The following is an 18762-nucleotide window of genomic DNA, read 5'->3' as shown; positions in this document are numbered from 1 at the left end:
TAGTTAGACTTAGTTAATAGCTCATTTTATGACAGAAATTGAAGTCATTAAAGAGTAAGCGTAAAACATAACTGAATACCATTCCAGAGCTGAAAGGATTGACGTGTCTTGTTTCTTTCAGGAATAGTTTATTTGCCCCCTGGTATTAACAATGTGAGGTTAAAGGCAGCTTAAAATGGGCCTCGTGATCCAGCATCATCTGAGTTTAACTGTTGTTACTTTGTGGTCCTTAGATATTATGCTTCCTGACCCTCACTTTTATCTAAGAGAAACTGAGGTTCACTATAGCCCTAGGGAGGGTTAATCTGTGCACGCAGAGAGGACACACAGTATCACATGATGAAGATTAATCCGGCCTCCTCCCTCAGACCAGGGCACAGAGTTCTGGGAGAGGAGATCTGTTAAGGTTTGAATATGGAAAAGATTGCAGCCTCTCTAGATGGAAGACTCCATGGAAGAAAAAGGAGGCCCCGCACTGTTGCATTGGGAACGTTTGGCCTTTTCTTGCTGCTGTGCACAGTGGTATACCTTGTCCACCTGACCGCCTCCACTGGGGCGACAAGCAACCGGCGAGTCCGGAGAGATGCTGGTCAGTTGTAGTAAAGGAGTCCTATGTGATTTGATAAACCATGTATCATTATATTGTGGCTTATTCACTAAACTCTGAATTGTAGCAAATACAAGTCTGAATGGCGAAACTGAGGCGAAAATGGCCAAACTACAACTAAAGCTAAACTAGCGAATTTTTTCAGGTTAGCTATTTTTGACTTAATGTTGTCATTCTGATTTTAATTTGCTACAAATTGGAGCTTAGTGAATAAACCCTAGGGTGTATTCAACACTATTTGCAGGACAGATCTGCAAATATCAGTTTGTATAAATGCACATCATTCCATATTTTTGAATTATTTATTATTATTATTATTATATATTTTAAATTTTTTTTTTTTTAAAGTCCCTGAATTGTAGAATTGTTTTCTGGAATATAAAATGTTAAATTCACCTGGAAAAAAATGTAATTTTTATAAAATAGTCAAGTTGCTGACAGGAATAAAATGTTATTGTTATTGTGTATCTTTCATCCATAGTGAAATGAGTGTAGATTTGCTTAGGTAACTTGACGAGCGCTCTAAATCTTCATTTATATTAAATGCAGAGCAGAAAACATGCTGCTTTATGAGCTGCCTGCCTTTCACTGGAATACTAAAACCTGGTTTTATGGCATATGCACAGTCTACCTTATTTCTCTGTTGATCCCAGGTATTAATAAATAACAATTGCATTGTTTTGTTAAATTTTGTATGCATATGTTTTCCCTAAAGGGCAGAGTGCAAAGATGTAAGGAGTTTACTTTATTTGGTACAGGGTTGTTTTATGCTTCCACAATATTCCCAGGATATTTGGAATTTTTACAGTAATGTTGTTGTGTTTTTGGATTTCACAATGGACATGAGGGCAATAGTCCAATGCCTTTTCAACCTGCAATAAAATGTTGCCTCCGCTTATTGTGCCCATAGCATCCGATGCACACTGGTAATAACTAATAGCCATTTACGTTTATCAGAACTGTGTTCATTGTGATGCATTGTTGTAGAGTGGGTTAGCCAGATTGCAAGGTTTTTACAGGACACGTACGTTTACGTGTTTACAATTGCTGGTGCAATAAATTAATTGTTATAGTATTTCATTGATTTTAACACGGAGAGCATGAATTTCCACATGCAGCTAGGCAGCTCTTTGGAGTCTGCAGAATCGGTAACTGTCCTCTGGTAACAATATTCTAGAGTGCTGATCCATTATCCTACTATTCCATTGGGGCTATTTATACTGCAGGGAAAAATGGCAAAAAAACTAAATGTAAAAAGGATTTTGTCCACAAGTTCATACATTTAAACCCTTCCCTGCCAGAGACTGTGCCAATAAATAGTTTATCCAATCCTAAACTGCCAGATGGACAGACCGACTGCATCTATAATTTAACTCCATCCTCGACAGAGAGGGGAAAGGACTCTATCTCCTACACTGTCAGGCAGACATAACTCCACAAAGGAACATCTTAAAATACACCGTAATTGTGACATATTGCCCCCATAGCTGACATAAACCCCTTCTCTGCCATAAATATAGACAATATAATTGTGCACTATAATCACTTTTTTTTTTTTGTTTCGGAGGCAACTTCTCATAAAAACATTTCCAACTCTATTATTACCTCAAACATTTTAAATTCCCTGGTCAGATGCCAAAAAGTTATAACTTTCTGACTAAAGTTTATAAAAACTCTTACAGATTTTATAACCAACACAAGCAGTTATTCACAAAGGTCCAAATTGTCAGAAATCCCTGGTTAATTTTGACATTTAAGCCAAAATAGCCAATTTTGAAAAATTCTCTAAGTAGCCTATGTTTTAAGTGCGGCTATTTGGACTTCAATTTGAAATCCATTTTGAATTCCAGACAGACAATTGACACTTTTTAGTGAATAACCTGTTTTGTGTTTCTCACAAACCAGTGGAATATGACTAACTCATTGCTCATCATCTCCTTCATTGTTCTGCCTCAGTTGACTCCCTATTGATTCCAGAATATAATTCAAAGTTCTGATATAGTCTACCAAGTCTTCAAATGCACTGCCCCATATTTCCAAATTAACTGCTGCCCTACTTCTTCATTCTTCTGGATGCCTCTCCTTTTTCCATGACTATCATTCCCATCTCCATCCATGTGCAACTACCTTCTAAGAATCCTTACTTCTCCCAGACAGACTTTCCACAACCCTTTATAGCCGTTAATGTAAAAATGAGCTATCCAGAGAGGTTCCAGAAACTTTCACAATCTTTCCATCACCATTGCTACTCACCGTGCATCTTCCATCAATATTGGAACTCTCCTTTCTTACATGTAGCCTGCTTAGTTTCTCTCTATCATCCCCGACACAGATTCGGTTGCAGCTCACAAGAGTGGACGTTGCTTACAGTGCAAATCTACACATCTATATTTTTTCTAATTTTGCAGCCTGTATGCTCAGAACAAATGAAGTAGCTGGTATGTTTCATAACAGCAGCAATATTTAATAAAAAGCTAAAGTTGCCAAAAAGGGAGCAATACTGAAAATAAGACCATGTAAGAGAAGGCTAGGAAGTTGGAAAGAGAGCTGGATCATTATACAGAGACATGAATATGTATCTCTGTATTGCAGCTCTGTGCCATCCATCACATTGATCCTGGCTAGGTGCGATAGTTATGAGTATCTCCTTTCGGTGCCCAGTTTGTGTGTTATTTCTATGTATTTTACTAAGCTCTACCTGTTATATGGGTATCTATTTTGTCTCAGCTATGTTTATGGCATGGTTATCTCTATATTGTACTCAGCTGTACTTATTTTATAGATGTCTTTATGTTGTGCCCAGCTTGTTTTATTGTGTGAGTACTTCTGTACTGTATATAGGGAGGAGATAAATTCTGAGGGAAGAATCCCTCCAAACATATTCACACACACACACTGCACACCTCTCTCTCACACACACACACACTTCACCCCTCTTACACACACATTGCACCCTCACACATACACACTGCGCCCCTCACACATACAATACTTCCATATATATATATATGTATATATACACGCAATTCTCATGCTAGAGATCTTCAGCAGAGCTCTGCGCATTGAACCAACATGCTCATTTTGAGAGGGTGCGTGCTTGTCATTAATGATAACAAAACACACCCTCTCTGGCCCCGCCCCTTTTTCAGGGGGCCGCTGTGATTGAAAAATGCCAGGGCCAATTTTTTTTCCCAGTCCGGCCTTGGCTGTGGTAATGGTTTTTCTGTATCCTCTACCCAGTCTGACAGGAAGCTGCTGTTTGAGCGCACCAAACAGCTTCCTGTCAGATTGGGTAGAGGATACAGAAGCTTCTTTACCTGGTTGGGAGGAAAGAGACTACCGCAAAGCGGGGGAGTCACTAAAGGGAGTAAGACATTCAAAGGGTGTGTGGGATTAAGAGGTGAAATTTCATTATTTTTTTTTTTTTTTTTTGGTGAGGGGTGGTGGCAGCAAAATTCATCTTTGCCTGTGTAGCCAAAAATCTTTAAAACCAATCCTGGTTCCTGATATTCATAACACACCTCATTGGTGATAATGAAGTCTCAGGAACCAGATTCAGTCTTGTTCTATAGGAAAAATCTGTTATCCACATATTGCACACATGAGTAGGACCATCAACACAAAAATGTGAGGTTGTGCCAAAAACATCTATATGCCAATAGTTTCCTCCAGGCCAAAAGTTGCCCGCATCCACTGTGTGTACATATAAATGGCTCTTTCCAGTGCATCTCATGGATTGCATCTTTACATCCTCTTTGGTCAGAAGCGCCACTTACCTGAGCAAAAACCATCCAAGTAATAAAGAGCTAGTGTGCCCTTATAAATCTTAACATCAGTCACAAGCACCATGGACCTCGCCACACTATCATGGCTTCAGATCTTTATTGTGTGCATGGTTTTACAAGTCACTGGTGTATCAATGGTAAACCAGTAAAAGTTATGAGATATTAACCTGTATTAATTACAAAAGCATTCACACTAAGGCTCTAATGTGTGTAATCTTTGATTTTTCAGTAATGACAAAAATACTATGACAAAAATACTATGATAGTTTTCCTACATGAGAAGAGCATTGCATAATCAAATCTGCCTTAATCTTAAATAAAATAATATTTATGTGGGCGCAGGATGTGTCAATTAGTTTATGTAGAGGACTGTGTCTATTCTAATCCTGGGTGTTGCTGTTTTTGTTTGGGGGGAGAAGGGAGAGTTGTTTGTTTTGGTTTGTTTTTTGTTAGTGTGATCATTCAGTTGGTAATTTCTTTGGTGCCATAACTGAATATGTATAGTTGTTTCTGGCCTGGGTAACATTGACCATTACAAATCAGACAGCAACATACAACATATCCCCATAATGCAGATGTCTTTTGATTAGCATGATGTCCAGATTCTTAAAATTAAGTTTAAATGTATGTTTTGCCAAATCTGCTGATTGTGTGGTCAGAAGAAAAATTGAACAGTTATAAAAGTTAGCTGCAAATAAGAATATATATATATTTATTTGCAGGACAATATAGAATTTAACTCTAGAAGTGGAATGCTGATTTTTTTTTTTCTCTCTCGTTTCACACACCCAGCACTCAAATTGTTTTGAGTGACCTTTGCTGCCAATTGACTGCTAGATTGAGCATATCTTCTGTGGAATTGTTCCAGATTAAACCGGCACAAAGTAACAACACATCTGATTCTTCTCTCTTTTCCCTAATGACATGCCACTTTCTTGGTTATTTCAACACACTTGTTATTTACGGCGTAATATTTGTTTAGATCTATGGGAGAAAAGCTGATGTTATCAAATCTTACACAATGAAATATCTAGATTCATCCTTCCCCCAATCTGAGATTTACATCAATGACATTTAGATATAAATCGTATAACTTAACATCACAGAGCAAATTATTTATGACTATTAAAGGAACACTATAGCATTGTGAATACAAACCTGTATTCCTATCATTACAGTGCTCTAGTCTCTAATTATCCTAGCGCTTCCCCCACCCCCGTGCAATAAAAAATAGTAGTAAAAACAAAAAAAGTTTAATGTTTTTTTTCCACCCCCGAGACTGCCTCAATGCTGCTGTCAGCTCCACCTCCTCCAGGCATGGCTTCCTCATTGATTGCCCAATCCAATGCTCCTCATAGAAGAAAATTGGGGACAAGATGCATATGCTCAATTGGTTCTCATATGCTTCTCATAGGGAAGCATTGAATTTAATGTATTTCTTGTGCTGCATTTAGTCACATGACTGAGTTTCACTTTGGCATTGCACATGAAGTGCCTCTAGTGGTTGTCTGTGTGGAAGATGGCCCCTAGAGGTGTGTTTAACCTTGCTATGTACATTGCAATATGCAATTATTCAGTTATATTGCAACTTTAAACCTACAGGACTATCGCACCAGGACCACTTCATTGAGATGTAGTGTTCTGTGTGAATTTAGTTGCCCTTCATAAATCACTAAATAGGCACATGTAATCTATATTAATTTAAATATGAATATATGTTATTATTTGCATAACAATATAGAATTTAAGTGGAATGCTGATTTTTTTTAATTTTTTTTTATTTTAGTTTTTACCATTATTCACACTGAATTAAAAATTTTAGTAGTACTGTGCCAAAACACGATCTTGAAGTCCCTTGGTGTGCCGGTCCTTTTATTTAAAATTATTGTTTGTATGTTGTCGTATTCTGCTTGTGTTATTTATGGGTGCCACAGTTTGTATTTGTGGATATGTAAACTTTGATATTGTATATGTTCATGAGTAGTATGTGGTATTGTGTCTGATGCCTATGGTGGCATTGTATACAGGGTTAGGCAACCTTTGACACTCCAGATGTTGTGGACTACAGCCCCCATAATGCTGGCAAAGCTTCATTGGAGGTTTAGTCAAAAGTGCAAAAGGTTACCTACGCCTGGTATAGGAGCTGCTTGTGGAATTGTGTGTACCAATGATATGTCACATTGTGTGTTTGGTGGTGTATGTATAGGGCTGTTTATTGAATTGCATATGAGAGGCTGCTTGTGGGGTTGTGTTTGTGGGGATTGTCAGTGATGTTGTGTTTATTGGGACTGTGTGTGTGCTGTTTGAATTATTTGTTTGAGGTGGTGGCTTATTCTGCAGCTCTGTTTGTATCTACTAATATTTGAGTGTGGGTGGCTTCCTTGGGGTCTAGTGGGGACCAGGTTGGCCAGGTACAGGTCGAAGTCAGGTGCTGCTCTACTTCAGTGTGGATTCCCATTCACAAATGCTGAGATTCCTCTAAGTGCAGTAATGTGTGAATTGAGGATTGGACAGCTTGATTTGCACCTTATGACAAATATTATGTGTACTATGTTATTTCTTATTGTCATAATTCATAGTCATTGTTACAACACTGTTTTATATACACGGGTGTCCCCTTAAGTGCAGCACACGCCACCTGGTGGCCTTGTTGCACATAGCCTCTGTTATAAATCACTGTATGCCATATAGGTGAAATCCATTGCTATTATCTTCACAAATGTCTTTACAACTGTTAGCACTTGGGATAGTATGGAAAATTATTCCAGGGCAGGCTCAGGGGTATGCTTATGCCACTATTTTGTCAATTATTATACAGGTCTACTCTCGTGGTTATAGACCAAGTTACTATGCAAGAAGTGTTTTTCTTTTAACAGGTTTCGTTACTCAAACATGATACAGCTCTCAGGGCACAGGAAAATGTACGTTGGGTACTAACCATATCGAGCAGACATTTACTATACTGCCATGACTTATTCTGACATAAGTTACAGACTCAACATGTAAAACACTAAAAAGCACAACCTAAAATAGTACAAAGGGAGACCGAATAGTGCAGACAGAAAAATAAAAACACATAACACGAAAAAAGACTAAAATGCACTCACAAACAAAAGGTGTAAAAAGGCAGGGTATAAACGGTCTTCTTTGAGATGCTTCTTCTCTTCTCAGTGGAGAGATGGAGGCTTAAAACAAAACAAAAAGGCAGACCATAGTGTATAACTGTATAGTATTAAAATGTGGCTTTATTGGATACACTTACAATGTAACAGAAGTTAAAAGGCTCTTCAAATCAGACTCAATGTCTTCCACCAAAGCAAAATTTCGCCATCAGAATGTTAAGAAGTATGGAGACAAAAGAGATGAAGAAATCCACAGTAAAAAAAATTAATATAAAATAAAGCCTGCCGCCCTACGCGTTTCGTCAAAATGACTTCATCAGGGGCTTGCAGCAACAGAATACACATAATACATACATAAATACACTTAAATACCCTGCCTTAAAACATAGTCAGTCAATCCGGATAGTTTCTTCAGCTGAACACATCTGCACACAATCTCCTCCGTCGGATTGCATCCACTTTTCGCGCTTTCAAACAGCGTGTGCGTTCCAAGCCTCATTCTCGTGTTACCGGAAGTCCCATTTAGTCCGTGTTTGAAACGCATATGCGTTCCACGCTCACCGGAAGGCGGAAGCAAAAATGAAACAGAACGCAGCAGTGTAACAAATCCTCCCGGACCGGAAACACAAAAAGAAATGGGAGGCAAAAATGCGTTCCACTTCTTCTCCCAGGGGAAAGGAAACGAAATCTATGAAAGTGGAGCAGAATACGCTCCGAGGAAAAAGGTTTCAGATATCAAATAGATACAAATAGATAAAAGTGTATATATATATATATATATATATATATATATATATATATATATATATATATATATATATATATATAAAATATATATTTAAAACTCAGTAAAACAATATAAACAAGAAACAAACATCATAAGAGATCAACATGCCAAGCTTAAACTGACTAGGCTCATCAGGTTACAAAGTATATGTGACATACCAGAATATTGCTTATGTCATCCAAGATATTGGTAGGTGTCCAGAGTGCAAGCAAGCAATACAATCATGGGGGTTCTTCTGCAACGACATGTCAGTACGACCTCACAGGTACCTAATGCCTTCCGTGCTATCATCCATCAGCCAGTTCAAGCCTCCCCCACCCCCTTTTAACATAATCTGAGACGACTGCAGAACACCGAACATACATTGTTCATACAAGTATGTGGCTCCAGGTTCCTTACACACAGTTTTGAATAAAGTTTCATTCCACAGAGACTTATTGATATGGCCAACTAGGTATTTTTTCCCAGGCACCTTATGCCTTAGAGATAGAGGTCCTGCGAGGCCAACACCCATCCTCCACGAAAGAGGTTATAACGCCCCACGGGCCAAATCATAGCTAGATGCCTCGCCTTGTATAGCAAGGGAATCACCCGTCACACCCCCTCCACAGATCAAAGACTCATCCCTGATAAGCCCACATCCAGCAGATCAACCCCTCACGCCAACCATAGGTAGAACCGACCCAGCCACTTGGCAACTAGTAGGGACTCACCTGTCACTAGTCTAATGAATTGTTTTGCCACTTCGGCACTGGTTAAAACAAATGCATACACCCTCAAGAAAAACTCGTGATTCCGACATATATATATTTCAGTTGTCCCAAGTTCCAGAAGAAGGAGATGACATTTATATTCTAAGTACTACACCTAGGACTGCCAACCCTACATGAATAGGGGACACCGGCAGTCCATCTTCCATTAGATCATGGACTATCACACGAATCACGGCCGAATTACGCAGGGCAGCACACCCTTTACAACTACTGCCAGCAAAGCAGAACTATTCAGGCAAAACGAGCCAATACTAACACATCAGACATGGGGGAAGGCTCAAGTGGCACAAGCAATGCCACCTGCATACCAGGTTTGCCTCTAGAGTAACATCCATGGGACAGATGAACAATAGACTAGAAACACGGGAAGGTGTCCAGTCGCGACACAAAAAAACACTCGCAACTGATAATCCGGCCCATTCCCATTCACAACCCAGTAATTCTAATACGCCCATTAACTTAGGGCCTCAAGTCATTACTTCAACCATATGGTCCGGCAAACCTCATTAAGAACATCCTGGAAGGCAAGGACGTTGATCTCGTCTCGCTTCTCATTGCCGCCCAGGATGTCACAGCACACCGCTCATGCCCCTTGGGCGATATCTCAGTGGTCCTTAAGGCCAGAGACACTAGATTGGACTTATTCATCCGTCTAGTCATAACCTTCTTGATCTTGTGGCAGTACAGACACTACTGCATTCTACAGGTCTCAGCCTATATTCCTGGCAATTGTGACCCTCAGGTCATTGGACTCAGCAGGTATATAGTAAATTTAGTTATGGGATTTCAGCACCTCCATCATGTTCCCCATGTAGACCATACAACGATCATATGGTACGCTGAAAGTTGCTGTACAATGTCAGTATGAGCATAGTTCACTTATGGCTACGCTGTCATAACCAGTAACTTTTAGCTGATCTACAACTTAAATTAACTACCAACCTCACCCAATTAAATTCCACTCAGACTTACGTTACCTCCCAATACCACAGGAACTACATTGGGCCTTTCTCAACCTCTGCATACTTCTCAATCAAGGCCATCTATGGGCCTTGGCAACATACTTCAGGTAACCTTAGTGGACAACTACGTCTTATTTGCAACCCCTCATTGGGGCACTAAGTACACATACCATCTGGTTTGAAATGTATACGTAAAGTTCAGCTATCTTACAGCTTCTACCTGTAAGCAACGTCTTATAGTATTATACATCTGCTATATCTTGCACGGCCCACATACGGCTACACAGTAGCACTCCTCACGACCTTACCTACACGGCCTACTCCTGGCCAAAAAAGCACAGAATGTAATAATTCCCTTGTAACAGACGTTCTCCTGGCCTCTCTTATTTTACTACTTCAGTCTAACATATTGTCAATTTACAACGCGGGCAACATGCCATATACATTATGATTCGTACTGAATTATCAGTTAAGTTTCCCCTGGTCGACCTTACTAGTCAGCCGCCATCGTGCTTACATAGCCATTCCATACTGAACTATTTCACGTCACTGCCGCATATTGGACCAGCTCATATACAGGATATTTATACTTTCCTTCCCGCTTCCCTGGCTATTTGACTGCTCGGGCAACCATGGTACGAGTTACCACATTAGCCAGGCAAGTTCAATGCCTATTGTACAGCTTTACCCAACATCCAGGCTTTTAAGTAATTACAGCTTACAGGGTCAATCATTACCTTATCATACCACGGCCAACTTTTATTCATAACCACACTCTTTACACATTACATACATCCTGCCAAAGGGCTATCCACTTTAGCATGATGCCGCCCCCCATGTGGGCTATTACATACGGCATAGGAATTACAATTTGACATAAGTTTGCACTTTGTCACAACCTACCACAGCATGCCTCTACACGTGGCTCTCACTCTCACGTTACAGACGAGCAACTGCGGGCAATCCACTACGACTCAATTCGGCCCCACAGTTGGGCAGTTACATACGACCAAGGTCACGTTAGACCGCTCAAAACCTCCCTATATGGCCCTTTATCGGCATTGACAACTTCAGTCACAAACACTTACGTGATCTCCAATATTAGTTCCTGCTGGTAAACTAGAAATGTCCCACATACTTCATACACATTTTAGGTTCTTCTAACAGAAAGACGCCCAGCGGGAACTCACCTAGGCTCAATATATTTAGGTGTCTCTTCCCTATACATATATGTCTTTAACTAGGTTCATCCTCATATATAGTCGCCCCGATGCAACGGCTTACACAGAGCTTGCTGCAACCTCAGGGGACATTTGGCTATGAAGTAGGTGGCAGACGAAGTAACCCAGATCAAAGGTTCCACAAGAACTCTGCACGCTTCAAGGTATATTCCATCATAGCCGCAGCAGCAACATGGGGTCATTCATGGGCAAACAGACCGGTTCGAGGTCTCTTACAATTTGTCAATTGGCCACGTCATAAACCAGTCCAGTCTGGTATCCCTTATTATGAATTATTTAGACGACTAACGGAGGGGAAGCCTGTCACCAAATTTTTATCTGATATATGTTACCACGTAACAGGCACTTACAATACAGTTGCTGACCACTTATCTAGTCATTCAGGAGGTCCCTAACAACTGCCTCACCTATGGACACGATCGCTCCCCAACTCCAAGCATTGCCTATGGAATAGTAAAGTGGCTAAGTCACAGCAGGAATTCACACAGTTGGCCCTCAAAGAATACGCACACTGCATGACAGAGCTTACGGCATATATCAAAGGTCATGTCAGACCACCATCTTACAAACTGGTTCAAGAATACAACGTGGCGGGGCCTTCGACATTTTTTGCCACATCAAAACAAATGTCACACAACACCATTAAGTTATATCTCCCAGGCATTCAAAACCACATGTTTTCAGTTACAAACACCATGCTCAAACCGCCATATACTTGGCTTTCATGGTTTCCCACGACCAGAGAATTTACCATCATAGGGCAACACGATTCCAAGCTTTGCCTAGGGTATTCTAAAACCTGTACACATACAGGATAACTACGTAATAACTTAACATCAACTAAGATCAGCCAGTAGGGTCACGAGGTACTTATTCAGTACAAACCCACCAACAACGCATACCTCAGCCAATACAGGAATTAAGGAATGAATTTGTGTAATGTCACTGTAATACGCTAACTCCATGTCTTGTGTTTTCGTAATAAACATCTTTGATTAAATTATATGGGTATTCCTTTTTGCCCACTTATTTACAGGCCTACCACACACGTCGGTTTCGGCACACCTCTACCGACTTGATTATTGTGATAAGCATTCTCACTAGCTATTTCATACTATACTGAAATGGCCCTGACCACAAATATATATCTAAAAAAAAAAATGGGCATTTTAAGGAACACAAAGCACTTTAGAGTGCTGAAGGACTTTTATATACTAAATGTTTTTGTTTTTTTCCTCAATTTTATAAGAAATTGGCACTTTTATCAAAGCACCTTCTTACACCACTTTGACTCTTTGACTGTAAATCACACAGCTGGTCCTATTACTCCTTGGTAGTTTAGCTGTGTGGAGCAAAACTCAAGAGGCAGGCAAATGCACATAGCACCTGCCTTGCTAATACTTCTGTAGTTCATTGAGAAGGCTGTTATTGAACAGCCATAGAAAGTCTATGCATAATTTCTTTGGGGTACATCTACTACATTTGTCGTATGTGGATAGTTCCTTTTACTAATCTCAAATCAACAGCACATGGAGAGACAAAACAATATAAAAACAGCCAGGTGCAAACCATATAAGCACTCCCTCAAGTGCTTTAAATATTCAAATGTATATAGGATATAGAATGCACACCATAACAATCTCAAAAAAATATTTAAATTTTATTATGTACAAAAAAGTACCAGAATGTAAACATATAAGAAAAAATAAATATAAACAAAGTAACAGAAGTAAAGGCAGATACAATAAAATAATAGTAATAAATTACCACAAAAATCAAGGGTACCCTTGATAAAGGCAGCCAGTTGGTGCCGAAACGTTGGGGGGGGTTTGGTGACTCGTGTTTCTGTCTGAGGCTTGTAAGGATTTTTGTGGTAATTTATTACTATTATTTTATTGTATCTGCCTTTACTTCTGTTACTTTGTTTATATTTATTTTTTCTTATATGTTTACATTCTGGTACTTTTTTGTACATAATAAAATGTAAATATTTTTTTGAGATTGTTATGGTGTGCATTCTATATCCTATATATAGTTCCTTTTACTAAAACATGTCCTGTTTGTATTTTGAGGTGTTTTTTTTTTTTCATAACAATATTTTTAAATACATAAGACATTTAAAATGGAGGATTATGTTTTCTAAACCAGATTGAAAGTACAATTGCAGTTGATTTGCCAAACTGGGATTTGCACATTTTTAAGTCAAAGTAGCAAAATTATGGTTATGCCAAATTTTAACTGAAGACTTTTTTTTTTAATTTTTCCACAATTCTTGAAAACCAAAATAATTAAAGAAATGTGTATAACCATATACAATATAGAATATATCATGCTTGCTCCAGTGAAATATCTACAAGAAAAGAAAAACTGTGTTTTACAATGTTAAAAATAGTAAACACATTTCTCAAATATAATATAGTAAAGTACCTTTTGACATGTTTGTAACTCAAATCGTATGCTAAACTAGCAGAGTTAAAAATAATCTCCAATTTATCTGTGTTCACCCCCCTTCCCCCCTTCACCCCTTCACCCACCCAATATGACGATTTTACCATATTTTTGTAATTCACTTTTGGATTCATCAGAATTCACTGCTCAGTGGATAACCTCTTTATGTTAATGTGCCTTGGGATATCTAGCACAGATCCAGCACATGATGAAGCATTCCTTTTGTGGTATTCAGAAAGAACAGTGATGGTTGTGTTTTAATATTTTGTTTGTTTGTTTGTTTTTGTCTCATACTTTAAATTTTCTCTGGGAATTTCTGAAACTATTCCTCTGCCCTAAATGATTGTGGCAAGACCAGCTTTTCGACAGCACTTGCAACGGCCCCCGTTCACCAGATATGACAAAGTGCATAAGTGGCAGCGCTTTATCATGCACTGCACTGGTTGATTTTGCAAACTGTCCAATGGTTCCATTAATGTCTCTATAATTCTTCTTTGGAAGAGTTGTAATCACTTAAGCTCAACAATCTAGAGGGACACATCAGACCCCTAAAGCCCTTAAGCTTGCTGAAGTGCATTAGGGGTAACCTGCTTGTCAAACAAAAGTACAGATTTCAAGAGAAATTGGCACCTTTTTGAATTCATTTAGGTATGCCCCCCCCCCCCCCCATGGAAGTTGAGTGGACAGCCAGGAGGGCTTCCTCACTCCCTCTGCTCAAATGACACATTTATCATCCATGCTCCTGCTTATGTTGCGGACACATAGAGGTACAAAGAGGCAACTGGAAGACATCTGTGCCACTACATGTAGTATCCAAAATATCAGGCCCGTAAAGCAAGATTCTTAAGTCTCTGTCCACCAGCCCACGGCTGGACCAGGTGACCTAGTGCCCTTCATCTGCCTGTCCCTAGCATCCAAGCAAGCTCCCAGGCTCCCTGACTGTCAATCTAAAGCTGAATGTAATCTGAAGGTAAGGATATGTTGGGTTGCATCTAGTTATTTTTCTTGACCTAGGTGTCTTTGGGTTGTAGTTCACCAGTTTCTTAGATACAACTCACAGACACCATTGCCTATAAATTGCTACTTGAGATATAAGCTGAGCAATGCTATAGAAAATCACCAGAGCGTTATAACTGACTAAGTAACTTCCTGGTTTGGTGAGTTTATTGCAAAAGCTGCAAAGCATGGGGTTTTGAAGCAAAAATAGTAACTTCAAATGTGAATCTCTTATTTTCCCTTCGCATAGTGGCAGTACTTACAAGTGGGATGTTCCTTATGGTTCTGGACAAGAAGCTCCCCCTTCTTAGGATTTAATTGCTGTGCTCCGCCTGCTGCCTCAATATAATCTATAAGCCAGAGTCACATACCAGTTCTTCTTGTCCCGGCAACGGGACGGACAGGTTCCCCCACAGTGCAGGTGGAGAATTGGTGCGGTCAGCACAGGTTGCTGACCGGGAGGTGAGTGCCCGATTGCTTCCGGGCGGGAACTGAGCGGCAATAGTACTTCCGGGTTCGCGTTACGGAACGCGACCGGGTACTGGCTTTTGTGGCATTTCTGAATGAGTTCTCGGGCGGTCCTCCTTCATTGCTCATTACGCATGCACACAGCAGTGGAATGCACGCCCGGGAGGCATTGCGTTCCACCTAACACAGAATCGCGCTACTGAGCATGCGCGAAACGGTGTTTGGCGCCAAATTCAAAATGTGGACTTGTGTAGCTGTGCAGGACCTTCCTGACCCCAAGGGTGGGTGTACAGTCCTGGTTCTCCGTGTCACCAGCCCTCCTACACGGATCTTAGGTGAGATTTAACTATTTAAACTCTCCTTTTTTTACCTTTCATTATGCATGCTCCTAGAATTATTTTATTCTGGTGTTTTTCCCACAGATATGTCCAGTCCTATATCTCCAGATAAGACAGATAAAGACAAGATGTCAGCATCTGTTCAGAAAAAAGCCACAAGCAAATCTAAGCACTTATGTTGTCTGGAATGTGCGGTACCTCTACCTGACGGATGTCGCAAAAAGACATGCAATCAGTGCTCAACGGAATTGCTAGAAAAAGCCAAGCAGACTGATATGGCATCCTTCCTGGGCTGGTTTCAGGAAAATTTGTTCCAGACATTTGAATCTTTTAAAGATGCTGTGAAAAAAGAACCGGCTATTCAAGAGAAACTGCCTACAAAACGTAGGAGGAATAGATCTCCTTCTGTGTCTGACGTCTCTTCAGGAGAATGCTCTTTTTCTTCACCTTTGGATATTTCCAGCCTGGCTTCAAGTGTGGAGGAGGGTTTTCCACCAGAAGAGCTGAAGAAATGTATTAAAGAAGTGACGACGGCTGTACAAGAAACTGAACCTACCAAGGGTAAGGTTAAAGGTTTCCCAATGTCTCCTAAAATCTTGGATCTCCTTCATAGAGAATGGAAGAATCCTGAAAGATGTGCGTTTATTTCAAAGCATTTTAAACTACTGTTTAAGCTACAGTCTGAAGAAAAATGGGAAGATCTTCCTAAAGTGGATGTTCAGATTGCCCAGCTGTCAAAGAAAACCACTATACCAATTGGCGAAGTCTCAGGACTTAAAGACCCAATGGACAAACGAGCCGAAACTTCATGTAAAAAAAAATTCCAGGCCGCAGGATATCCAGGCCGCAGGTTCAGCGGTTCTCAGAGCTCAGAGTGTTTGGCTAAAAGCCCTGGAAGATTCCCTTATAGGAAAATCAGATACAGATCCTGCTCATCTCATGTTCCTATTGAAACTATCCAATGAATTCCTTTCGGATGCCTCTGATGAGTTTCTTTGTTTATCAGCAAGAGTTATGGGTTTGTCGTCAGTAGCCAGAAGAGCGCTTTGGCTACGAACATGGATGGCTGATTCTGCGTCTAAGACAGCCTTATGTGAATTACCCTTTGAGAGGAACAAACTTTTTGGTACTCCTTTGGAAGACATTATTAGACAGATGTCGGAAACAAAGAAAGCTCTACCTCTGGAATCAAGAACCCAGGGATATAAAAGATTTCAGTACAAGGGTCAGAGGTCCTTTCGTTACCAAGGGCGGTTTTGCAGGTTTCAAAAACATGGTGGAAACAGCCAGTGGTCTAGACAGGAATCCAACAGGCAAGACAAAAAGAGGAAGTTTTGATGCCAAAAGAGTGAGAGGACGCCTTCGGTTCTTCGCCCACGAATGGAAAAAGAGTACTTCAAATGGGTGGATTACAAGAACCGTTTCAGAAGGTTACAGAATAAAGTTTTCGTCAAGACCACGTCCATCCTTCCTACTGTCAAGCTATCCTTCAAGGGTAAAAACAGAGGCACTCCTAACAGAAGCTCTTCTTCTTTTAAGAAAAGATGTGGTAGAGAAGGTACCCAAACGTTGGGAATTTCAGGGAGTTTACTCATGCCTTTTCCTGGTTCAAAAACCAGATGGATCCTTTCAGCCGATCCTAGACCTGAAACAAGTAAACACCTGCATACCGTACCAGAAGTTCAGTATGGAAAGTATTCTGTCTGTGACACACATTTTACAAAAGGGAGATTACATGGCAAAGTTAGATTTAAAAGATGCTTATCTCCATGTACCAGTTTCAGAATCTTCCTGGAAGTTTCTCAGATTTACAGTTCTAACAAGAAAGCGAAGGATTCTCCATTTACAATTCAAGGCTCTTCCCTTTGGCCTGTCCTCAGCTCCTCGAGTTTTTACAAAGATCCTGGCACCCATAGCAGCAGTTTTACGTCTGAAAGGTATCTCTGTTGTTCCATACCTGGACGATTGGTTCCTGAAAGCCCAATCAAGACAACTGCTAAAACTTCATCTCAAGATTGCAATGAAGGTTTTGAAAGATCATGGTTGGATCCTGAACCTGGAAAAATCCAAGTTGACTCCGTCACTGAGTCTAGAATTCTTGGGTCTTCGGGTAGAATCACAGTCCCTCTCTCTTTTTCTACCAATAGAGAAACAAATGAGGATTTTAAAAGCCATATCAAAGCTGCAAAAAAACCTAAGCTCAATCAGGGATGCTATGAGGTTACTAGGTCTCCTCACTTCTGCAATCCCGGCTGTAGCCTGGGCAAAGGCAGAATCAAAACCATTACAATGGGACATTCCTTCCCAATGGACACGAAAACAGGAAGATCTAGACTCTCCCTTCCACCTATCCGAAGGGGTGAAAAGACAACTGAACTGGTGGAAAGACAGAAGCAACATCTCAAAGGGCCTATTGTTTGCACAGAAACAGTGGATTACGATAACCACAGATGCCTCCCAGATGGGTTGGGGCGCCCATTTAGGTTCTCAGTTCCATCAAGGTCTTTGGAACAGAGTGGAGGCAGGCGCTTCCTCAAATTTCAGGGAATTAAAAGCGGTTTGGAAGGCACTGGTTTCCTTCAGTCCAGCCATTACCAATCAGTCAGTGAGGGTTCAGTCAGACAATGCCACTACAGTGGCTTATTTGAATCACCAGGGAGGCACAAAGGTGAAAGCTCTACAAGATCTCTGCTACCGCATAATGTCTTGGGCCCAAGCGAATCTTCTCGCAATATCAGTTACCCATATCAGAGGGTCTCTAAACATTATTGCAGACGACCTCAGCAGAAACCATTGGTCTCAGGCAGACTGGGCACTGTCAAACCAAGTTTTCTTGGAGCTGGTTTCACGCTTCGGCAGGCCAGAGATAGACTTGTTGGTCACAAGGAGAAACAGAAAAGTACAAAGATTTGCTTCTCTCCATACAGGAGATTACCCAGATGTCTTAGACGGTCTATCGATCCCTTGGAACTTCGACATGGCTTATGTTTTCACTCCTATCGCTCTTATGCCACGGATTGTTCAGAAAATAAGATGGGAGAAGGCAGGAATTTTGGCAGTCCTGCCCTTCTGGCCGAACAGAAGTTGGTTTTCAGAAGTGGAAAACATGACCATCTCACGTTGGCCTCTCCCGGTCTCTTCTCACATATTAGAGAATGTGACTCTTCCCGTAGATACCCTGGAGATGTTTCACCTGACGGCATGGTTGCTGCAAGGATGATCCTTCAAGGTCATG

At 40.5% G+C, this 18762-nt stretch overlaps 1 protein-coding gene across 2 annotated transcripts in view; it reads left to right on the top strand.

The window, feature by feature from the left end:
* The first annotated feature begins 283 nt into the window (after positions 1-283).
* SLC24A5 (solute carrier family 24 member 5) overlaps positions 284-18762 on the top strand; it is a 53371-nt gene continuing 34892 nt past the window's right edge. For both annotated transcript variants that reach the window (XM_063445690.1, XM_063445689.1), the window contains exon 1: positions 284-589. In XM_063445690.1, the coding sequence (XP_063301760.1) occupies positions 415-589 (175 nt within the window). In that variant the 5' untranslated portion in view covers positions 284-414. The remainder of the gene's footprint in view (positions 590-18762) is intronic.

The sequence above is a fragment of the Pelobates fuscus genome, chromosome 3 (assembly GCF_036172605.1).
Source record: "Pelobates fuscus isolate aPelFus1 chromosome 3, aPelFus1.pri, whole genome shotgun sequence".
NCBI classification, from domain to species: Eukaryota; Metazoa; Chordata; class Amphibia; order Anura; family Pelobatidae; genus Pelobates; species Pelobates fuscus.
This window is presented reverse-complemented; position numbering and strand designations above follow the sequence as displayed.